Source organism: Dendroctonus ponderosae, unplaced genomic scaffold (assembly GCF_020466585.1).
Source record: "Dendroctonus ponderosae isolate FM_Combo_2020 unplaced genomic scaffold, Dpon_F_20191213v2 Dpon_F_20191213_1596, whole genome shotgun sequence".
Taxonomy (NCBI): domain Eukaryota; kingdom Metazoa; phylum Arthropoda; class Insecta; order Coleoptera; family Curculionidae; genus Dendroctonus; species Dendroctonus ponderosae.
This window is the reverse complement of record NW_026017743.1, coordinates 1-1,731: the sequence shown is the minus strand read 5'-3', so window position 1 is coordinate 1,731 and position 1,731 is coordinate 1. Positions and strand designations below refer to the sequence as shown.

The 1,731-nt window shown below is 47.0% G+C and overlaps 1 protein-coding gene across 1 annotated transcript; it reads right to left on the bottom strand.

Moving 5' to 3' along the window:
• Window positions 1-622: 622 nt before the first annotated feature.
• Window positions 623-1,545, bottom strand: LOC125503269 (transcriptional repressor scratch 2-like; the record flags this gene model as incomplete). Its single annotated transcript, XM_048663329.1, is given in 1 exon segment — window positions 623-1,545. A coding segment is annotated over 1 exon segment (908 nt), but the record flags the coding sequence as incomplete, so codon positions are not given.
• Window positions 1,546-1,731: the final 186 nt, after the last annotated feature.

Below are 1,731 nucleotides of genomic sequence, written 5' to 3'. Positions count from 1 at the left end.
CACATAACTGACAATTTGCATAGACGAATTATCAGAGCGAATTTTCATATACTGTATTATCCTACTATTGTTACACAATTTATTAACATACTCTTTTTCAGGTTCATTTAGGTTCTTTTGATAACGATAGCAGAAAATAGCTATCGAAACGTCAAGGTAATTTTTCAAATTAATTTCTTTTCTAATTGGAATTTTCTCTTACAGCTTGAGCCTAAGTGTGTCGCAGGATACCCTCTAGGTGATAGTTCTTGATTACTTTTTGATAAATAATTCGTTCTTATTGCGAAATAGGAGCACTATTTATCAATCTGTAATAGAAGACGTGAGGAAATTCTGTCTTTTTTAAAGACAAAAATTTTTGAGGCGAAATGCCCAACAAGAAGTTTGTAAAAAAATGAATCCGCCTCAACAATATAGAAGAATGGTTTTTCGGACTTTTATTGTCTGGGCAAATATGTTTTTATCACCATGTTGGTAGTGACTCCAACCATTTTTAGTGCCCGCCTGAAAACATTGTGATATAAACATCTTTGTGAGACAATGGAAGTCTGAATAATTCATTCAACAACGTTTCATGCGCTCAAAAGCGGGAGAAAGTAGGTAATTTGTTCGGGTTTCTTACCTGTCAGCGAAGGCTTTGCCGCAATGAGCACAGCCATAAGGTTTTTCGCCGGTGTGAGACCGCAGATGGCCTTGCAGCAGCCATGGTCTGGAAAACTGTTTGCCGCACACGCCGCATCGGTGGGCCAACTTGTGGGTGAGCACGTGCATAGCCAGAGCTGGCATCGACACGTACGCCTTTCCACACGTGATGCACTTCTTCGCCGCCTGGCTATCCAGACTCCGATGAGTCTGTTTGTGCCTGGACAGGTTGCTACTGGTAGCGTACTGTTTGCCACATTCGCTGCACGTGTACTTTGGCTTCTCGTTGCTGATCTTCGCGGTGAGAGCGCCGACCGTTTCGTCCGCATTCAGCCGCTTCTTCGACCGGCCATCACTGACGAAGAAGGCCTCGTAAGTGTAGGCCACTGTTTTTCCGCTCTTAACGCCAATTGACGGGGGCCGGATGTTCTCCTGTTCCTGGATGTCGTTGTCGCGATGTTCTACTGTCTGCGGCGTGGGTGCCGGGAGGAAGACGGTGGTCGAGGCGCTCAGATCCAGAATGGCATGGGCCGCGTGCAAATCCTCCTCTGCCGGCACTCTGATGGTGGGCTGGTTGGTGAGAAATGAGAGAGGCGAGTGGTGCTCCTCGATCACTCCCGCTTTGCCGCCCTCGTCCAAACAGTACGGCCGGTAGATGTCCTTTTTCTTGGGCGGGAGGCTCAGGTGGGCGCCTGTTGAGGTGAAGGTCATCGAGAGGCTTTTCCTCTTGTAGGGCGGCGGCGACGGCGGGATGAATTCGGGTGCGGGAGGAGGTTCCTCCAGCACCCCGTACGGTGCCAGGGCATGTTGCGATGGAAATTCGCTCTTTGCAATGTAGGTGGTGAAGGAGGACGGGTGCACTTCGTGTATGTAGCCTGAAACAAGCATCGGGATTTGAGCAACTAATTGGAGGCGATGACGGCTTAAAAATCCATCAGCACGAGTTCGCAAAAGGGGTTTTCCCCCTCGTATCGAACAATATTAAGTAGTATAAGAAGTCGAAATAAATAAAAATAGCCCACAAAAAAGCTTCGATTTGATATTTTAAATTTGGTGTCAATTCTTCTTCTTCTTCTTAGCGTGCCTTAT